General features: G+C 46.2%; 1 protein-coding gene across 2 annotated transcripts in view; it reads left to right on the top strand.

The window, feature by feature from the left end:
• The window catches only part of LOC135400637 (proto-oncogene tyrosine-protein kinase ROS-like), an 82715-nt gene that overhangs the window by 38622 nt on the left and 25075 nt on the right, over window positions 1-19018 (top strand). For both annotated transcript variants that reach the window (XM_064632468.1, XM_064632466.1), the window contains exons 3-15: window positions 5574-5633; window positions 6366-6392; window positions 9059-9119; window positions 11180-11400; window positions 11510-11594; window positions 11700-11851; window positions 11928-12081; window positions 12708-12833; window positions 13779-13960; window positions 14037-14131; window positions 14743-15173; window positions 17569-17661; window positions 18366-18575. In XM_064632468.1, the coding sequence (XP_064488538.1) occupies window positions 5574-5633; window positions 6366-6392; window positions 9059-9119; window positions 11180-11400; window positions 11510-11594; window positions 11700-11851; window positions 11928-12081; window positions 12708-12833; window positions 13779-13960; window positions 14037-14131; window positions 14743-15173; window positions 17569-17661; window positions 18366-18575 (1897 nt within the window). The remainder of the gene's footprint in view (window positions 1-5573; window positions 5634-6365; window positions 6393-9058; window positions 9120-11179; window positions 11401-11509; window positions 11595-11699; window positions 11852-11927; window positions 12082-12707; window positions 12834-13778; window positions 13961-14036; window positions 14132-14742; window positions 15174-17568; window positions 17662-18365; window positions 18576-19018) is intronic.

Below are 19018 nucleotides of genomic sequence, written 5' to 3'. Positions count from 1 at the left end.
ACCGCTCTCATTTGTGTGCTCCCTACACGCGAAAAACAGAGCTTCACCGCATAGCACGCGCCTATAGCCAACCATGCATCATTCCGAATCACAACGTTATCTCGCTTGATTCGATTAAAAAGGGGGCGAACGCCATTTTTGTGGGAATTGTGAACTGCATGATGCCACAAAAGTGGCGTACGTCTTCCGTTTTCAGCAAATCGGGGAAAGAACGACGGCACTTGGGATGATGGTTGGCTATAGGAGCGTATACACTCTTAAAAATGAACTTCACCGCATAGCACGCTCCTAGCCAACCATAATCTCGAATGATATTGTTATCTGCCCTGATTTGTTGAAAACGGGATGCGTACGCCTTTTTTGTGACACTTATGCTGTTCATAATTGTCACAAAAAAGGCGTACGCCCCCTGTTTTCAACAGATCAGGGCAGATAACGATATCATTCGCGATGATGGTTGGCTAGGAGCGTGCTATGCTGTGAAGTTCATTTTTAAGAGTGTACTTACTGCATGGAAAAGTGGACACTCATTTCACCAGATAGCATGCTGAAGGCCAACCACTGTAAAGAATGATACCTTTATCACTGTCGATTTGTTGAAAACGGGAGACGTATACTTTTGTGGGGGACACTTGCGTAGTCATGTTAAGTGTCACTAAAAGGCGTAGGCCCCGCGCTTTCCACAAATCAAAAGTGATAAAGGTATTAGTAATTGTGCAATGGTTGGCCTTCAGCGTGCTGTGCGGTGAAGTTCTGTTTTTAGAGTGTACGCTCCTTTTGTGACAAGTAAAATAACTGCACATGCGTCATTAAAAGGCGTACGCCGCCCATTTCCATCAAATCAGGGAAGAGACGATGTCGTTCTGGGTGATGGTTGGATACAGTCAAGTTTGCCCTGCAGACAATCAGAGGCGGAACAACCAGGAAAATTCAGTAATTCTTTAATGATGCTCCTTCGAGCTCCACACTCTTAAAAATGAACTTCACCGCACAGCACGCTCCTAGCCAACCATCATCCCGAACGACAACGTTTTCGCCCCCGATTTGTTGAAAACGAGAGGCTGAGCCTATCTTGTGGCCATTATGTACGGCACAAAATAGGCTCCGCCTCTCGTTTTCAACAAATCAGGGGCGAGAACGTAGTCATTCGGGATGATAGTTGGCTAGGAGCGTGCTGTGCGGTGAAGTTCATTTTTAAGAGTGCAGCTGTATAGCGTGGCTGTCCGTCGTCCCAGTCGTCGTCGACGACGTAACAGATAGCGTGTTATGCGGTGAAGTTCTCTTTTGATAGTGCAAGGCCATGCTGAAGACTCAGGTGTATAGCGGGTTGGAAACCTTCTACCGGCTGCGTGAGGTTTCCCCTGTGTTTTCCGGCGGAAAATTCATGCAGATTTCGGCGCAGTTCCTCCTGAACTAGTCCCAGGATGCATACTAACAACTCCGACTCGTTCATGCTGTCAATTCTCCATCTGTCTCCGTCTGTACACCGCCCATAGTCACAGTTGCTTCGCGGCGCTAATACATTTTTTTTAAAAGGAGCGCACTATTATGTTCCATTGCTATAGAACTGTGGACATAAGGATTTCGGGATCCTTGAAGGCTTCGGCCCAGACCCTCCACTGGTTGGGATAGCTTCTCTCCGCCATACCAGCTTCTCGGAACGTTTCAAGTGCATAGGGACTTCTAAGAAAAAAATAAAAGGAAAGAAAAGAAGACAAATACCAAACGAGGAGGATAGTGTATAGGCGACGCGTAGTGTTTCAGTTGAGGTTAACTGACTTGCCATAGCCTTTCTGAGTGTCATAGGGCCACCAGCTCCGGTGAGAGCCACGGCTCGCTCGCACGAACGTTGAAGAAATTCCTCAGTGCCTTTCTCAGTAGCGTATAGCAGCGAGGCCTCGTTGAGGACTGGAGAGTGCGCTCGAGGCGCCACAGAAGCTACTGAGGATACCACTGAGGAATTTTCTCAGCGTTCGGGCAAGCTTTCGTGTTCGTTCTTGTCTGACACTGAAAGACATCAAGGTTGTGCTGCAACCGCTAGCTAACGTGTTGAAGGTGAGCGACGTGCCTAGTCCATCAAAGGGTCTGGGAGGACAGGTGAGAGCCATGTCCCTCTTCCCTTTCATCTAACACTCATACGAAACACATAGAAAGAGAAATATTTAGCTCAAGTGAGAACGCTTAGTAATGAACATGAAAATAAAATACAACGTCTGTAAATATTAGTGTAGCACGGCTTTCGCCAAGTGAATATACCTTTTGCAAGATTGAAGGAATGAAGAATAAATCACTTTCGCGCCGGCCTGGCGGCGTTCCTTCACAATGTTTTGCTGAAAGCCATAGTTTGATATGTGCAAAACAATTTAAAACACCAGCGTTTGTTGGTGTAAATATAAGAGCTAACATGCTGTTCTCCCAAAAAACGATGTCTGTTGTTGCAAGTGTTCACCTTCAATGCGCGTGATGTTCTATTAACATCTGCCACCAATACCTTTTTTTTACCGAAGCCGGCCCCTCCGGACCTTTAAAATACCGATGCAATGAACAGATAATGATAACTACACGCGCTTGCGTTTGACATTCCGCATTTTTCCTTCTCAAAGGCAAGAATTTATTGGGAACGTCTGTATATGATAGGTACGTCCGGCCATCAGAGCGGCCGGATGCTTTTGGAACGCCGGAAACAAACAAGAAAATTCACCAAAAATGGCGTTCCACCAAATGGAACGGTTGAGTGGCCACGGCAGGTAAAAGGCCTGACAGTCATCCAGTGACGAATAATCTACATGTACATGACGATGCACGACCGTGGTCATTGTGTGAATGACCACGCTCGAGGAGGCTATGTCCATATATGGGACGATGATATGATTTGATATTGGGAAGATAAAGCCCACAATACACAATTGTGATGAACGTACGATACACATATAATATACACAAACGGCAGACTGCTGAATGAGTAACGTCAATGAACAGGGTCAAGGCTGATGCACAGGATGAAAGCCTCCTCATCTCTGATTTGGAAGAAAGACGGGCGTACGCCCTTTTGTGACCATCACTCTTTTTAAAGCAGAACTTCACCACAAAACACGCGGAAGGCCAACCATTGCACCGAGTGACACCTGACACATTATCACTCCTGGTTTGTGGAAAGCGCAATTAACGCAACTGCATGAGTGTCACAAAAGGGCGTACGCCTCCCGTTTCCAACAGATCAAGAGAGAGTGCTGTGTCATTCGGGATTGGCTGTTTTTTTTTCTCTGTTTTATTTGGAATTCTGTTTGGCTATAGGAACGTGATGATGAAGTTCTGGTTTAAGAGTGCATCGCTATCCAAGGAACAAGTCTCAACCCATGTCTACATCTAATTTTCGATGAGATCGGGAGATAAATAGATATCATTCGGAATTATCGCTGCGCAAGAGATGGCTGCATGCTATATGTGATGAAGTTACGTTTTTACAGTGTATGGGTCCATACAATGGAACCGAACGTTATAAACAGCTAAACTGCAGAGACTGACGTAATGATTGGAATCTCAAAGCAATAGCGATTCTTTTATTCGACGCCGCTAGTGCATTGTAAGAGGAGACTGTGCGGCGGGCGTAGTCATAACAAGACCTCGCCTGTTCCGTGGTCGACCAATGAAAACGCCAGGCGCTGCTACAGAAGTGGAGGTGTGTTTTGCAATGGATGTATTGCTGATGGGAGAAGTGATCCTCCACGTACCGAAAGGACGTGCTATCGTTTTTCAGTAATCTCCTACATGTAACTCGCGGCGGAGTAATGCAGTCGCGAAAACATGAGGTATATGTGGTAACATGAAGCCATGTCGCTGATCGTCGCGCGCTTATGTACTTCCGCATTTCGGGTGATTCCACTCTCTTAAAAATGAACTTCACCGCATAGCATGCTCCCAGCCAACCATCATTTGGAATGATATCGTTATCTGGCCCGATTTGTTGAAACCGGGAGGCGTACGCTTTTTTTTGTGACAATTAAGAACAGCATAGGTGTCACAAAAAAGGCGTACGCCTCCAGTTCTCGACAAATCAGGGCAGATAACGATATCATTCGAGATGATGGTTGGCTAGGAGCGCGCTATGTGGTGAAGTTCAATTTTAAGAGTGCATGTCAACTAAGAGGTGCTTTCGCGCTGTTACAGATCATTCAGACTGTTACGAGTTTAAGGAGTTCGGAAGCTGTTCAGGACAGGTGTTCAGACAACGCGATGAGCCAATCGTGTTATTTCTTTCGACTACCTGTCATCACGTTGCTGATCTTGGATTGGACAGCCTCTACCGTATCGTTCGTTTTCTTCGTGCGTTTCAACAACAATAACAACTATATTGTGAGATGGTGAATGGGGAGTTTCATCGCCAGGGTCCCCATCTACCTCATTGCGCTGGTGGTGATGCGGAGAAACAAATAATGAGCCCCTTCACAATTAGGATCGAAGTCCTATGGTATGGTATGGTATGGTATGGTATGGTGCGCTTCAGATGTACTAAAACTATACCTATTCTGAGCTTCCTGTTATCAAAAACGGTACCTGCACTCTTAAAAATGAACTTCACCGCATAGCACGCTCCTAGCCAACCATTATCTCGAATGATATTGTTATCTGCCCTGATTTGTTGAAAACGGGGGGCGTACGCCTTTTCTGTGACAATTATGAACAGCATAAGTGTCACAGAAATGGCGTACGCCTCCCGTTTTCAACGAATCAGGGCAGATAGCGATATCATTCAAGATGATGGTTGGCTAGGAGCGTGCTATGCGGTGAAGTTCATTTTTAAGAGTGTGCCGTTGGTACGGTAACCTGCACTGGCAGCATTGCCGATGTGGGTCGGAAAATCACCCCAGGTTATAGTCACGATTTATTTTTGTTGTTGTTGTTGTTGTTGATGTGGGTCGGGCCAGCAAGGTCGTGCTGAAGGCTGGGAGGTAATGGGTTCGAATCCTACACTCTTAAAAATGAACTTTACCGCATAGCACGCTCCTAGCCAACCATAATCTCGAATGATATCGTTATCTGCCCTGATTTGTTGAAAAACGGTAGGCGTACGCCTTTTTTGTGACAATTATGAACAGCATAAGTATCACAGAAAAGGCGTACGCCTCCCGTTTTCAACAAATCAGGGCAGATAACAATATCATTCGAGATTATGGTTGGCTAGGAGCGTGCTATGCGGTGAAGTTCATTTTTAAGAGTGTACCTGTCTCCTGTCTGAGGTTTTCTCTTGGTTTTATGGCATAATTTCCAGACAAATGTGAGCACCAGGACGCACACTAACCCCTACTTCTTCCCGCTGTCCTCTCTCCATCTGTCCACGTCTCCGCTCATAGCCACAGTTACTTCGCGGCGCTAACACGGAATAAAAACAAACAAACGGCATTCGTAAGGAAATGTAGGAGTGGCAGAACTGAATGTCGTTGTTGCCTGTATTAATGTATGCGTTAAAATAACGTATGGAAGCTCACGTACTCGTATTATCAGTGTTATGGCTCTGTGCTCTGCATTATCTGTTTATGTCGAAGTTTGATTTTGATTTTTGTTTCTCTTTTCAGTGTCGTGATGGTTGTGACAGGTGGCACGCCTCCATGTCTTCTTCGTGTCAAGAAATATGCGTAAGTGTGCAATGATGTGGCAATTCCAAGGAATCTGATGCATTTACGAAATAAGTCGGGTACGAACAGAAGTAGCAGAAAACACCACTAAAGAACCATTTATTTGTTGATGAACTATTTAAACAAGATGCAACATGGTGGAAGCTAACAATCGAAATTTAGGCAAACATCATTCATGGGAATGATAACAACATTTGCTCTTTTTTATTCATCTTCCTCTTTTTAAATTCCTCTTGGTCATCTTGAGGTTGGCGTTCCTACTTTATTTCCTATTCACGAGTTCTAAAGCATAGCCTGACACGATTTTGTCGGGTTGCACATAATTTTTATTTCTCAATCAATCAATAACAACACGCTGAAGGCCAATCACCGCACAGAATGATATACCGCGTTAGCGGTCCTGACTTGTGGACAGTGTGGAACCATCACTCTGAATATTGTCTCTGTTCACTCCTGATTTGTCGTAAATTGGAGGCATTTAGCATGATGAGTATGATAACGGACAGAAGGAAGAAATGGCGGGGGGGGGGGGGGGGGGAGGTGAACCGCGACGGAATCGGACTGGCCACCCCAGTACACCTAAAAAGAAAAAAAATGTGTAATGTATAAAATCAATGTGTAACAGGCGATCCTGTATTTGGTCGGTACAGCGTGGGGGGGGGGGGGGGGGCATTATCCTCAAGCCATTATCAACTTTAGGTAAACATGTATTTCCCAATATTTGTGTTCCAGAACGGGACAGTTTCTTTCCAAGGGAAGGTGAGTGATCTCTCATTACGTTTTGCGTAAAGTTTTCTTGATCAGTCTCAGTTCCAACCTGCTGAGGCATCATTTTCCCAGGGTAAAAAGTCTAAAAAGTGTATAAGGGGTAGCTGGTGCAAGTGATGTGGAGTTACGTGCCTCACACTAGTGAAGCCAAAATCGCTATTTTATTTGTTCTTAAAATCAAATCAAATCAATCACATTATGCTATGTCTCGTGCCGTTCTTTTTTACCCCAGAATATTTGGACCACACAGGCAACAGCAAACTGTGATATCCCGCAGAGTAATTTCGCCTGTGTGCATCTATAATAGTTGTAAATAAGTACAATTGTAAAGCAATGTATAAAGAGCGCCAGTTCTTAAAAGTTGGAAGAGGTCAACTAGCTTCTTGGCTGTTTTCTTTTGCAAGTCTCCCTTTTTCCGAGGCTGTGCGAAAGGTTATTTTGAACCCGGAAAGGAATACGTGTAAAACGGAAGCAAACACGAAGCGAATAGTAGAGTAACCAAAGCGAGTACGAAGCAACAACTACAGTATACAGGGTGTTTTTTTTTAATCCGCAGGCGATTTTGTTTAAAAAGGCTATGAGAGCAGCATGGATGCCATTTTTCCATCATCCTCCATTTTTCCAGTTGAGTTATACGGCCAGGCGGACATCCGCTGGAAGAGAGCATGTAACTATATACTCTAGATGACTAATTACCTAAAATTAATTAATGAACCTTTTATGTAGGGGGCTTTCGAGCAGAAGTGGGGTGGCAGAATGGGCGGCAGTGCCTGTTGTAAGCTATTCTATTTGAAAGGAAAAAAAAAACGTGATACGACCACGTGCGTTGAAGATGTCCACCGCCCAATTTTTCTAATTTTGCTACGCGTATGAGCCGAAACCGAAACCAGGGAGCGCAGGGAGGACAGCGCTCATTCGACGTCGGAGGGTCACGTGCTTTGGAGCGATGGAGATGATTGGAGTAGGTGCACATTGGAATAGCGTGAATATCACCCTTTCACTGTTTACAAACAGCAGGCACAACCGGAAGTTGTCTAGGGTTTCCTGCGCCAGCGCCTACATGTGGCGCCACGCCGTGTCACTCATTTGAGTTAATTTTGGCTCGTTCGGCGATGGATATTGCAACGTACGTGCTCATTTCAGGAGTTATTAAGAAATAGGATGACTTACAACGATGATTGTCTCTCGTTCTGTTATCTCACTTGTGCCCAAAAACCCCTAATTAAAGAGTTAATTAAGGAATTATTCATCTAGTAGACTCTCCTCGAGAGGATGTCCAGCTGGCCGTGTGACACACTGCAAAACCGCATGCATGCTGCTCTCATTGATTTTTTTCCCCACATCATGGCCAGCAATGGGGTAGAGTATTGCCCCTCGCGATGGAGCGCCCTATTCACCATCACTAAATAAAGTTGGTGTTATTGTTGTAGCTTTTTGTTAATCTGTCGCGGATATAGAAAATGCCCTGTATACATGACATGATGGGAATACCCCTATGGCATGTGGGGAATAAGAAACAAACGGCGATGTAGCCGAACTGCATACATGTGTACGTATGTAGTATGTACATACGTGATATACGCGTTGTAACTGCTCTTTGTATCACTCACTACGGGAGTTCCTCTTGTTCCCCAGTTTACCTGTATCTGCGCGACTTTATCTGTTTCACTTTGTTGCGTACCGTGTGGCGTTTTCCGGATACGGGCCATACGCGTGCAGCTTTGGAACTATATTCGAATATATTTGGTATATATCGAAAGTTCCGAGCCTCCACTCAGCCCTACACTCTTAGAAATGAACTTCACCGCATAGCACGCTCCTAGCCAACCATAATCTCAAATGATATCGTTATCTGCCCTGATTTGTTGAAAACGGGAGGCGTACGCCTTTTTTGTGACAATTATGAACAGCATAAGTGTCACAAAAAAGGCGTAGGCCTCCCGTTTTCAACGAATCATTGCAGATAACGATATCATTAGTGATGATGGTTGGATAAGACCGTGCTATGCGGTGAAGTTCATTTTTAAGAGTGTAAGCTTTTCATTTTCCTTTTGCAAGGCTGTCGCTATTTTGCTTGTCATCGGCTGATGGCTTTCAACCTGTATCCGTGTCCTGTGTTCGACGAGGAAGACTCCGTAGGACATTAGAAGAGAAATGCACTGCGGAGTTCCGCAATGATCACGTAATAACGGCCACGCTTACAAAAAACGAACGTCCACGGAGGGGCGCAAGGCTATACGAAAACTCTCGCCTCTTCCCCCAACGTCTAGGATGGAAGGGACGCGTTTTCGATAGACCGCACTATCTTTAGCGATATGTGACGACAGAAGAGGGCAGTCATGTTGGTTATAAAGAGGCGTTAAACTTGATACGTATAAGCGGGGAGAAATTTAACCCCGTGTCACTTTTGCGTCACTCACATGCAGTTAGGACTCGGCATCATGCACGAAAGCAGAAACCGTACTGGTCTTTCTTTTTTCTCTTTCATTTCGTCGTATAAGTCCTTTGCTCCGTGCGTAAAAGTTGAATAAACTGTAAGATAGCGGCTTTTCGAGCATGCGATATTTGTGCCTCACACGATAGAGAAGAAGACATCGAAATATTCCGAAGGAGTGTTGCAGATGTTGTATACGGCTCTCTATTTTGTTCATCTGCAGGACGTCTTCTGTCTCATGGGTTGCAACCTCGCGATCAGTGCCTACCTCGAAAGTATTAAAGGTGAGTGCAAAAGAGGGACCAGTGATATTTGGCTAAGGCGTATTGTGTAACAAGTACCATGCGCTCTTGCGCAAGAACGAGTATCTGCGCACACTGGAAACTTCTCTCGTCCTCTAGATAACTCGTGACAAGTACGCTGTCGTCACTCGGTGACGTGGAGAGTCCGTCGCAAGCCAATGCCACCTAGACAACAGAAGGCATGAGCGCTCTTTCGATAATGTCCTCGAACTGGCTGCATTACATTTTCAATCGGGCAGCTTTTCTCTTCTTCGCTCTTTCGGTGACGTCACATCTATCTATCACCAACAGCGACAGCGGGGAAAGGTGCGTGACGTCAATTGAAAGAGTGGACAGGCCTTCTGTTATCTAGGTGGCATTGCGCAAGCACACAATTTCCGATGGGAAATGGCCCTCGCGGCTGCTAGCTGCGGCGACGCTACGTCACATGGAACTGATTACACCACGCCAAGAGATCGGGCCGGGCCTTCAAGGTCACGCTGCACCACTGCTTTTTCGGAACTTTCTTCTCTTTTTATTTTTTTTGTAAATCAAATTTTACATGACGCGACATGACGATCTGACGCAAAACATCGCATGGAAGCATTGTGCATGGTGGCTCCTGATAGCAGGGTTTGAACTAACGGTTTTCGAGGAATGTTAAGTGTTATTTCCCTTGTTCCTTTTAATTACCTACATATTCTGATGTAGCATTGTGCCAATGGCCGCTGAACACTCGCGTAGCGTCACCTAGAGTGTAACGTGTCAACTTCTCAAAGAGCATTAGATCCAATGCTCTTTGACAAGTTGACACGTTACACACTAGCTGGCGCTACACGCATCTTCAATATAAATTTTTTACTTCAATAGCCATTGGTTTCTCGAGAATGCCCGTGTGACATGCCAAGTGAAAGCAAAAAGCATGGCGTTTTTGTTTGGAAGGGTACTGAATTCGACACGCTTCTGGCACAAGAACACTTTCTGAATTTTCCGAATGCAGGTCACCGATCAGCAGAGTTTGTATCGAGGTGTACATCCCCGTGTTCATATCACCATGCTTCAAACTAAAAAAAGTATTATAAGAAATAAATAAATTAGAATTGTTGTGCAGTTGAAGCGTGAGGGAGGGAGGGGGGTTACGCCGTTGTTGGCCACACGCCTCCAGTGGGCATCGTCACGCCAGAAAGGAGTGAAGGAATGACACCACAAAAATGCGTGCGCCCCACGTCTTCGACAATGCAGGAGTGATGCAAGTATAATTTTGTGCAATGGTTGACCTTCAGCCGGAAATTGGATAGCGCACTCGACCCCGCAGTTTTAGTGTGCACTGCGGGCTCGAGTGCGCCTTACCGTGCACGGTGAAGGCCAACAATTGCACAGAATGATACCTTTATCACTCCCGATTTGTGGAAAGCGCGAGGCGTATACCCCTTCTCTGGAGCTGCATAAGTATTCCAAAAAGGCGTACGGTTTTTGACCAATTAGGTGGCAGAACAATGCCATTCGGGATGCGTGGCTCAATGGTTAGCGTGCTGGCCATGTCACGTCGAGACTCGGAGGTACCCGGGCTCGAATCCCGGTGCCGGCTGTGCTGTCTGGGGTTTTTCCTGGGTTTTCCTCAGCACACGGTTCCTTTAGAAGTCGGCTCAGGACGCACATTCCCCAGGGCGTCAGTCGTGACGTTGCCCACCTCTGTGAGGTTGGCAACGGCGAGACCTTTCACCAGCACCACCACCACCTCGCCCATTACGAAGAGATCTGAGCGTCTGAGCATCACATGTTCGCCCAGGAGGGGGTATTCCCGCGGTTTGTCTGTACAAGGAGATGTTCGTGAGGAGGATAGCAGTGGCGGTAACGGTGTGGTAACGCTTAGGAGCTCGCGGGACGAACGCCACAAATACGTATTCTACGGTAAAAGAAAAACCGTTACACCGTTCCATTTTTTTTTTCGTGTCCTCCACGACATTCCATCCTGTCGAGTGATGTTCTCCTATAGAGCTCCTCTACCCATTATTGAATGAGAAGACTGGCTGCTTTCCTAACTTGCTCGTGTCAATCTGCAGCACAAGTTGGTGAGCCAACGGAACCGTCCCTTGTGGCCGACTCGGCTACTTACCACACGGTGACGATCCGCTGGGTACCGTCGCCGTGGAGGAATGTTTCATATCTAGTCCAATGGAGGTACGACTCATTACCTGGGGATTGGGAATACTACAAGCCTCAATTACCTCTTCAAACAAATACAGTACGGGTAGACGGACTGCATCCTTACACAAAGTACAGGGTAAGTGCCATCCTGAATGGCTACGACAAAGCCATGGTCTTTGGGCAATGTTCCCCGAGGCCACACCATCGGTGTCATGACTGATTCCATTCTCTGGTGCTTTGAACAGTTCAGAATAGCTTGGATACTCTTGCCGAACCATAGTCCTCTCTTCTCCAAGCCAAGCGTTGTGATTTCTACTCTTCCTCATGGTGGTGAGTGAAATGTGTTATTATCCCTCGTGCTACAAGTCTTGTTTGAGTTTGGAAATGGTTAGCTCAATGTGCTGATCAAGCGGTAAAATGTTACGATCTTTGCAGTGCCCTCCACTGCACCTCGCATCACAAGCTTGACGGCCATTAGCCCTAACAGTATCGCTGTTAGTTGGGATCCGCCGTCCTTCCCAAACGGACCCATTTCGTCCTATCTTTTGTACCTCGTCGAGCATCCCAGTGGCTTCACTATGGTTAAGGTAGGACGACTACTGTACAGCTCGGAATGAAGTACTCTGAAACCGTTAACCCTTTCATGCTTTGTTCTGTTTCTAGGATATCTCTGATGTGTCTATGGGCTTGTACTTCATGTTCAGCGGTCTTCGTGCTGACACACTCTATACGGTTTCTTTGGCGACGAACAACAACATGGGTCTTGGACCGAACACTACGAGGAACGTCACCACACCCGCTGATGTCAACAGTACAGGTGAACGATAGTGTCTTTCTGTTTGCTGTCCCCATCCAGGGTCTCTACATTGACCTTGACCATTGTACGTGTTAAGGTTCTTTAAAAGGAGCATGAAACGCACCTCGAACAAGACTTGCGCGCACAAGCGGCGATGTCTCCCAGCTCCTCCAGGCGTGTTGTGACGTCAGATCATACGAGCGCTTTTATTGGCTTATTGTCCGTCGTCTGCTACAGCAAGGGAGCAAGGCTACCGGTCAACTGTATCGGACGCGTGACTGGCAGCGCCAAACACAACCGCAAAAAGAAAGAAAGAGAAAAGAGGTCGCGCGCGTTACTATTGGGTGGGTGACGTGACGTCGCAGATTTTCATCCAAGGCAAGGAGCTTTCCTGACCCGTGAGATTGAGAGTTCTCTTGAGCACCTGGATTGCGTGCTGCACTTGTACCCTTTGTACGAATATGTACTCCAAGGCTTGTAATCCTACTTCCTACTCCTCCTGACCTGTTCTTTTAAAGCTTCAGGCCGTCATGACGTCCGCACCACCGTGACACAATCAGCTGACGAGCCTTTTCCCTTCAATTTGTTAGAGTAAAAAAAAAAAGCTCCCCTGTGTCTTACACGTTTCCTGATCTTTACGTTTGCAGTGTCGCCAACTCCAGAGCCCAGCTTGATTATCGCCACAAAATCTCAGGTATTGAAGCAAGACATCAGCATCATGGATGTCCCGGCTGTGATATTCAGCACTGTACCGGATTCAACGGAGATAACAGGTACAGCACCTCTAATATACAGGGTGCAGATAAACTCCAGTGGCATTTGCACAAGCACCTGGGAGCCACTGGAGTTTATCTGCACACATCCGGTATGTTCATACGTGTGCGAAAATATTGAATGATTTCTTCTGTATTTCACACTTATGATGAGGTACAATGTTACAATGTGATTACACGTGCAGCAGCTGCATTCAGGCACATGAAACGTTCAGTTACAGTGCAAAACGTCCCACTACATCATCTTCACTTATTTATTTAGTATTTTTATTTTTTGTTGTCGTTGTTACGGAGCAAACTGAGTATAGATATGTGCGAACAGTGGACCTTCGTTTCGAATGAAATACGAAGCGAACACCAGTTCCCTTATAAACATCGATTAACTGAACTCGAGTTGTTACTAACGTTTCCCTGAGCCAAGGCAGATATGCACGAAAGACAGACAGAAACAGACGATACGAGTCTCGTCTTGTCCGTTTGTGTCTGTTCTTCGCCCAAATCTCTCCAGACTCAAGGAAATGTAACAAACAACTTGTTGAGCTGCTCATTGCTGTCCCATATGCGAACTAGATCTTGACTCTTTTGGCAACTGAAAGTAACAAGGAAAGTTAACAAGAGATAAACTGATGTTCTGAGGCTGGAACAACATAGAGGGGACAGATACACACAAAGCCTCAAATTGCCTAAGAAATCAACGATGAAAGATGAAAGTCACTGAAAAGGTTAGCCAAATGGTAGAGCCCTGGACCGGCAATCCAGAAGATGTGGGTTCGATCCCTACAGCTGGCTAACCTTTTCAGTGACTTTCATCTTTCACCAAGGAAAGTTAGCCTTACACCATCAACCGCTTCATCATTATGCAAGTCCTAACAGTGACATGAGAAGAGTCTCAAGACGCTTTATGTTTTGCTGTGTCCTGTTCTAATCATTGTCCATCTTGCGCAGGCGTGGCGATGCACATTTCTGAAGGCATGATCTTCATAGCGGACTCCAAAGGATCAGTCCGGAGCATCCAGTTCCGAAATACGAGAAACATGACAACTCTTATCGACGGCAGTCCCCACCGACCTGGCCTTCTCTCCGCAGACTGGCTGAATCAAAAGCTGTACATGGTGGAGGACAATCAGGTGAGAGACATTCCTTCCATGAATGCAAGGATCAAGTTCGGCACAAGATAACCGATATCCCTTTTTGCTGTTTCAGATAAGTTTATGCGACTTTTCCGGAAAGAACTACGAAGTCGTCGTTTCGGGTTTTGAGGAGAGACCCACCGACATGCAAGTCGATCCGTATAACGGGTAAGTGTCTCCACTCTCCATTGTCCGCGACGAAGCCGATGTCGACGGGAACAAAGAGAGAAGAAGAAAGGGACGCAGGTCGCCAGAGTGCCGGGCTGTATGGCTACCTCTAGATGCTAATCTAGAGGTAGCCAATGGGAAAAAAGATGAAAAGGAATGGAAAGGAGAGAAGTTCAACCGATGAGGATCACCTAGGGCCCTATTCTCGTCAAAGTAATCGACCTTGATTAGTTTGTGCCTCCCCTGCCATTGGTCGTTACGTGAAGAAGGCGTGAAGAACAGCGATGCATGTCACGCGCCCTCAACCAATAGTCGAGCACTTGATCCTGCACTCAGGAGCTCGACTATTGGTTAAGGGCGCGTGACATTCATTTCTGTTCTTCACGCCACCTTCACGTAACGACCAGTGACTGGAGAGACACAAAGTAATCGATGTCGATTACTGTTCAGGATATTTAATGAGTCAGAGTACACTGGTGCAGTACAATTGCAATACAACGTCGATTACTTTGACGGGAGTATGGCCCCAGGGGTAAAGGGGCATGCCCCGCACGACACTTGCACGTTCGTGAAACGAAGCTTCGGCTTCATGGATCTCACATCTCTTTCAGGTACATATACTGGGTGCTGCAAAATGCTACAGGTGGAGGACTGTATCGTATCGACCTCGGCAAGTTCGGAAAAGAGACGGTAGCCCGGCATGAAGCTCAGTTGATTGTGAAGGACGAGGACCTTCACGCGTTTACGGTCGACTACAGAAACTACCGGTTACTACTACCAAGAAAGAAGCTGAACACGATAGTGTCGGTGTCCCTGTCCGGTACCGACGAAAGTGACATACGGAGCAATTCGCAGAATCGGAAGTTTACAGACGTTAGGAGGATGGCTTACTACATGAACAGTCTCTTCTGGACTACTTCCTCTGAGGTCGTCCGAGAAGAGTATCACAGAGAAGGTGACAAGTTCTACCACACTGCTTACCCCAACGAAGAACGGTGCACTTACATCGGGGTATTTCACGCCTCGTCGCAGCTTTGTCCTGGTAAGCCTTTCTTTCATTTTTTTTGGGAAGCTGCAGAAGCCAGTGAATGCACTGCACTGCACGCGGTTACAATGACCATTGGTGCTTCTTTCATCAGTTTTTTTTCTTCTCTTCTTCATCTTCCTTTTTGTGGCATAGCGCAGCCAGTGGAGGATAATTTAATTGTTGTGCTTGTACGTAACTTTAACTTCATTTTTCATATCTCACATCTAATGTTTCGCGTCTAATGAGGTATAGTGTACTGCTCTCCAGCAGTGAATCACCCCATGTCATAGTCACGATTTATTTGTTGTTGCAACAGAATTAAGTCGGTATCGGTGTCGTGGCCTTTCGGCCCCGTGGATAAATAGAACATTTTTTGGTAGAAATTGACTATGCGGTTGGTATCACCATATTTTTCGGTGTATAACGCGCGCGTTATACAATAACGCGATATAACAATACTTTCAACAACAACAATACTTTCAATTAACCTGTAAGTACCCTTTAACTACCGAAGGTAACCGCAGGTTACGTGATCTTGAATTTCATTTAGTTCCATTTAATTTCGTGTACAGTAGTTTCCGGTGTATGACGAGCGCGTTATTCAGTAAAAAAGTGCTCTGAAGAGGTCCTGCGCGTTATACACGGAAATATTTTCCCGCGGAGTTCCTTTTCAGGCCAGTGACGTACAAATTCTAGCCACTTTCAGGGTGTGCTGTGGCTTTCTCCCATATCTCTTAGGGTCAGTTGGAAAAACCGCGAAAGGACACTGGACTTCATAAACGGTCAATAATCTTGAATTCATTTCAGAAGAATGGCGTGATTGAGAATGGACGCGAAACGGAAAGCAGAGATGACACTGACGTACTATACTACGACAGCGACGCTGCTGCATCGGAGTTTTATGGATTTGACTAAATGTCTTTCAAATATAGCATATGCACACATGATGCACCGCTTTGGTTTATTGTGTATACTGGTAGCAGTACAGAAGCTTGTAGCACCATTGCGGTGCGCGTTATACATCGAACTTTTTTTTTTTTTCATATCCGGCCCGTTTTTAGGGGTGCGCGTTATACACGAGTGCCCGTTATACACCGGAAAATACGGTACGTTAAAGGAGCATGAAAGGACTCGAGAACAAATATGTCGGGATAACTAGAAATTAGGATAACAAGCCCTGCAACACACATTCGCACACAAACTACGAGTGCAGCGCGTCGTCCTGGAGAGCAAGATAGCTTTCAATCTCGAGGGTCAGAAAACGCGCTTCCCTCGGCTGCCATCCTGTAACGTCATGTGCCTCGCCATTACTGATGGGAGTGCCTTCTTTTTTTTTCTTTCTTTCTTTCCACAGTCGCATTTCGCCCCGCCCTTCCCGCGTCTTGACTGGTCGCTCTCGCTAGCAGATGATTCTCGTTGGCCAATTAAGAATCCTCTGCCACTTGACGTCACGAGACGCGGTGAGCGGCTGGGCGATCTCTTCCAAAGCAACTGTCTCCGTAAATTCGCACTTCCCAAAGAAAGTATTTTGCGTGACGGTTCCTGAAGGTAGAATGCTCTTATGACGCAGTAAAAAATAAAAAAATAAAATAAAAGAGTTCCAAGTGTCTTTCATTCTACTGACGGTTTCGTATAGTGTAACGTACTCAGAACGCGTACCATTAAATTTTCCTCCGTTGATAAATAAATAAATAAATAATGCAGCAGCGTGAATTCTCCCGCTCCAACGGGCCATGGTTGTTGAGTAAAAAAACTGGTAAGAGATACATAGCTTGGCATAAACTGCGTTGACAGCAACAACGTCCACTATGTCGCCATGGGGCTTGAGACACGAAACACTTCTTTTGAGATAAAAGTTCCCGTTTTCCAGCCTCAGAACATCATTTTCCATCACTTCTTTTACGCTTCTCTAAAAGAAAAATATTTTGGGCTGTGGAGGAAAGACGACCTTCGCAATCGAAACCATAAACCCCAAAAAGCGAGGACAGCGTATGGATGAATGCCTGAACAGAGAAAGATATATATATATATCTTCCTTGCAGACAGGCAACTGCCACTGGACCGGAGAAGTCACGATAAAGGATGCCTCATATGACAAGCTAGATAAAGAGAAAATTCTTCTATATGAATGAAGCAGGGCTTTTGGTTGTGATAAAGAAAAGTGACTCTCTAGACAGAGCATCCCTGCACAGGCAAACTTCCGCAACTGAACTAGTAAAGCCACAACCTTCTCAGACGAGGCTATACGGAGAAGCATGTCGATGAGCAATCGGTTTACATACTGAAGTGCCATGCGTAGTAATCGAAATCCATCCTCATGTGAACATCGCACGCTAAGACACGCGCTTGTTTACCCGTTAACGTTCTTGTAGTCTTTAATGCTGACTGGTTGTTCTTGGTGGGGTTGCAGTACCTGTAAATCCTGTGCGTGCAGTTGAAGCGATATTCAAGGATGACCTGGCGAAAATTGCGTGGAAGAGTCCAAGACTACTTGGAGGCCTTGGTGAGTTTTTGTAGATTATTTGTTGGTAGACACGAACGACAGTGATGAGGACAAGGCTAACGATGAACGGTACAGCGCACATTACTTTTCTAAGATGACGGGATGATGGCGACAATGGACCGATAGTTGATCCTCTCAGAGATGTTCCCAGAACCCCCCACCCCATAACGCCGCCTAAAAATCTTGTTACACTCCCACCCACCCTAAATCCTGACCAGAAACGCCAAAAACGCCACGAAAGCAGCAGATATGAACGTCACACACCCCTCTACGGGACCTCACACACACACACGCGTGAGATTAAAGTCCTGAGAACATCCCTGCATCCTCTACCGTTCTTGGTCCTCTTCGGCAACACTTTAGGGTGATTCGCAATAAGAACCAAATGGAAATGCACATTTCTCTCTCGCTTTTCTTTTTTCTTGACAGTCAATGGAAAATACAAATAGTGTCCCAGAAAGCCGTATGCATCCCAGTCTCTCAAGAGCGGACGACGTCAATGGGAGAGATGGTTCCCGCGTGTTGTGTGGTGCAGTTCTTTTTTAACAGCACAGGAACGTACCTCCGCGCAGGCGTCCCACATAGGCAATTTGGGAGAAGGTCTACAAGTGCATTTTGTGGAACATACATATATGTGTGGCGGACGTGTTGTCCGAGCAGCAGCGTACGCGATGTAACTCTACGTCCCCTTTTGCCTTTATCAGGGAAAGGAGCCTGGCAAAAATGGCTGTACGAGTTGCAAGTTCAAGACCATTCCACGAGAAACATCATTTTCCGCTTGAATATCACGGAGACTTCCGCCACTGTCGGCAACCTGCGACCAAATACGGTGTACTCTGTCAAAGTCCGTGCTTACAGCCGCGGCGGAAAAGGACCATGGTCTTCAGACTTCATCGGGAGAACTCTCCAAACAAGTATGACGGATCTCCGACTTTTACCTTAACCGCTTCGTTAAAAGCATTAGCAACACGGCACGCTGTCTTATACCATTTACGCGTATCTCTGTCATATATGTTTTTCCGTGTTGACCTATACAGAAAGCTCACATAGCGAGAACCTTATAGGCTCAGGAATACCTATCAAGTTCCCTCGTTTTCCCGTTCTCTTATACTTCTGTAACCGAAAATGACGTCATGAGCCCGAGAACGTATTCGGCGTGCCGTTACGTTCCGTGTTCCTCGCCGCGATAGCTGTGCGTGACGTGAGTGCTACCTTGCTGTCCAGGGCGCGCTAAACAGCGGCTCTATCCAACGCGCTCGGTGTACTCTGTCCCTCGTACTCCGGTACCTCTACTAAACGGTCTTGCAGAGACATGAGGAGCACGATACGCGCGCAGGCGAAGTTTCCAAGGCGGCTC

Source organism: Ornithodoros turicata, chromosome 7, assembly GCF_037126465.1.
Source record: "Ornithodoros turicata isolate Travis chromosome 7, ASM3712646v1, whole genome shotgun sequence".
NCBI lineage: Eukaryota > Metazoa > Arthropoda > Arachnida > Ixodida > Argasidae > Ornithodoros > Ornithodoros turicata.
This window is presented reverse-complemented; position numbering and strand designations above follow the sequence as displayed.